The 2,706-nt window shown below is 47.0% G+C and overlaps 1 protein-coding gene across 1 annotated transcript in view; it reads left to right on the forward strand.

Moving 5' to 3' along the window:
• PPIF (peptidylprolyl isomerase F) overlaps positions 1 to 2,278 on the forward strand; it is a 9,872-nt gene extending 7,594 nt beyond the window's left edge. Inside the window, exons 5-6 of the mRNA XM_006837438.1 lie at positions 483 to 558; positions 2,141 to 2,278. Coding sequence (XP_006837501.1) covers positions 483 to 558; positions 2,141 to 2,276 — 212 coding nt within the window. The 3' untranslated portion in view covers positions 2,277 to 2,278. The remainder of the gene's footprint in view (positions 1 to 482; positions 559 to 2,140) is intronic.
• Positions 2,279 to 2,706: the final 428 nt, after the last annotated feature.

The following is a 2,706-nucleotide window of genomic DNA, read 5'->3' on the forward strand; positions in this document are numbered from 1 at the left end:
CTGCTATAAACATTGGTGTGCATATATCTTTTTCTTTGGGGTAAATACCGAGTAGAGGGATTGCTGGATCATAAGGTATTTCTATTTCCAACCTTCTGAGGAAGCGCCATATTGCTTTCCAGAGAGGTTGGACCATTTTGCAATCCCACGAGCAATGTAGGAGTGTCCTAGTCTCTCCACATCCTTACCAGTATTTATTGTCCTCTACTTTTTTGATCTTTGCAGTTGTTGCTGGTGTGAGATGATATCTCATTGTTGTTTTGATTTGCATCTCTCTAATGGCTAGTGATGGTGAACATTTCTTCATATGTTTGTTGGCTGCCTGGATCTCTTCCTTGTTGAAGTGTCTGTTCATGTCCTGCACCCATTTTTTAATTGGGCACTCCCCCATTTTTGTTACAAAACTTGTATCTTTACAATTGTGACAGTCGCAATTAGTCATGATAACAATTACTCATTGAGAGCACTGTTTGTTTTTGCAGGTGTCCTCTCCATGGCGAATGCAGGCCCCAACACCAATGGTTCCCAGTTCTTCATTTGCACCATGAAGACAGACTGGTGAGTAGTCCCTCTTGCCTGGCTGGTACGTGGCCCTCTGGGAATGAGGCCACAGTGGGGGAGGGTCCATATCCTTTCAGGGCCAGGCAGTTTGATATGGGAACCACGTATGTTTGGGCAGCAGCCATGTCTGTCTGGGACAGAATTTGTGTCATTCCTGCAACTCTGTCATAATTAGGATTCCCCATCTTGCTGTCTATTAGAATTTTCTCAAAGTGTGTTCTGCAAAAAAAAAAAAAAAAGGTTTTTCTATCAGATGCATTTGGGAAATGTTGCAGAATATATTAGGACTCAAGATGGCTTGCAATAAAAACCTGTTTATATGGTTTAACTTAGTGTTTCCTGGGCTTATCTTTCACCATGAAAGAAAACACTGCAGGGGCTTATCTTTCACCATGAAAGAAAACACTGCAGGAGGCACTTGAATATCATGTTATATTAGCCTTTTCATCAAGCATAGGCATGCAGATAGCTAGCAGCCCTGTAGGGCCCTCTTTCCTACAAGTCTATGGATTTTAGGGATGTCTTCCCTGGAAAAATTTCCACTAAAAGGTAAGTTTCTCTGGCACTTTAAAAAGTCACTTGTAAGCATCAGGTGGTCCTATTCCCCTCAAAATCCTTGGTGTCTTCTGTACCGCTAAGATACCTGTGGCTGAGTAGGCTGGAAGCTAAGACTCATTACACATTCCGAGGGTCCAGGGAGACTGAGGTGGATGTGAAGGGACACGAGTTCCTGGGCAGCCTGCCCTTGTTCTCCATAAGATCCGTAATGGGACCTGCTGTTTTGTGTTGGCTGCAGCCAGTCTTGACCTCACTGGAGAAAGACAATGCTGCCTTTTAAATGATTGGAATGCCCCCCATTGGGACTATCCAGAACATCTTCCTCCACAACTTAAGTAATTTCATCACACTTGCTAGGTTAGCTCTCACCTCATTCATGGCTGGTCAACTAGTTGCATAAGTATAGACGTCTCATTTCTTCATCGTAGTTTAATTTCCCATTATTGCCCCATGCCAAACAAGAAGAACCCACTTTTGGTAGATGAGGTGATCAGCACTCAGGCTAGGTGGCCAGACCTGATCACATGGTGTGTGAGTGTCAGAACATTCCTGGGAGCCATGTTTCCTCTGGTAAACTCAGGGAGTTCAGCAGGGCATGAGACTGGAACTTTGGATTGTGGCTCCACCGCTTCAGTGTGGGCTCCTTTCGTAACCACTGCTTTGGGTAGCTAATTCCATTACCCAATGACTGTGGCATTAGTGACACTGTGCTAACCTCCTTTCTGCTGGGAATCTGAGGGGCACAGATTGTTAGCAAGCTCGGCAGCTAGCTCCAAGGTACCTCAGAAGGAAGGCCTGGTGATCTGTGAGGGATGCTTCCTGAAAAGAAATGCATTGGAAAAAGAAGGAAATTTTCCCACAAGCATTTTGAAGCTCCCTCATGCTTCTGAGAAACCAGCCATTAAGAACCCCATGGAGCAGTTGTATGCAGGCACACCTGGGGCTGCCATGAGCTAGAGTCAACTCTGGCCACTGGTTCCGGTTCTTCTGGTTCCTTTCTGCTCATTTCTTGTCCTCCTAGGCTGGATGGCAAACATGTTGTGTTCGGCCACGTCAAAGAGGGCATGGATGTCGTGAAGAAGATAGAATCTTTTGGCTCCAAGAGTGGGAAGACATCCAAGAAGATTGTTATCACAGACTGCGGCCAGCTGAGCTAACCCCCGGCCTGACGTGTGAGCCAAGCAGCCACTGTGCGGGTATGCTGGCCCACCAGGGAATGGTGTTGGGGTCTCAGTGCTTGCTCCGCCACCACCGTGTGCTAGGGGGAGGCCTCTGCTTCCCCACTGCCCATATTCCTCACGGCCCACGTAGCCCTCAGCATTGTCTTCAGTCACCTGTACTGGGGACGGTGGCGTAACATTCAAGAAAGAGATTTGCATTTTCCTTGGCCACGGGAGAGCCAGTTGCTATCAGAGGGCTACAGTACCTGCTTAGTTTCTGGTTTGGAATAATGAATGAGATTAACTTGCCATGAAGCTGTGATATTGTACCATGCCGGGGCGGGACTTGAATTGGTGACTTGGCTTTTGAAACAGCCTTCTGGGCTTTGTGACGGTCCCCCAGCCGAGGCTTTTCCTCCTGGCTCTG

The sequence above is a fragment of the Chrysochloris asiatica genome, unplaced genomic scaffold, assembly GCF_000296735.1.
Source record: "Chrysochloris asiatica unplaced genomic scaffold, ChrAsi1.0 scaffold00020, whole genome shotgun sequence".
NCBI classification, from domain to species: Eukaryota; Metazoa; Chordata; class Mammalia; order Afrosoricida; family Chrysochloridae; genus Chrysochloris; species Chrysochloris asiatica.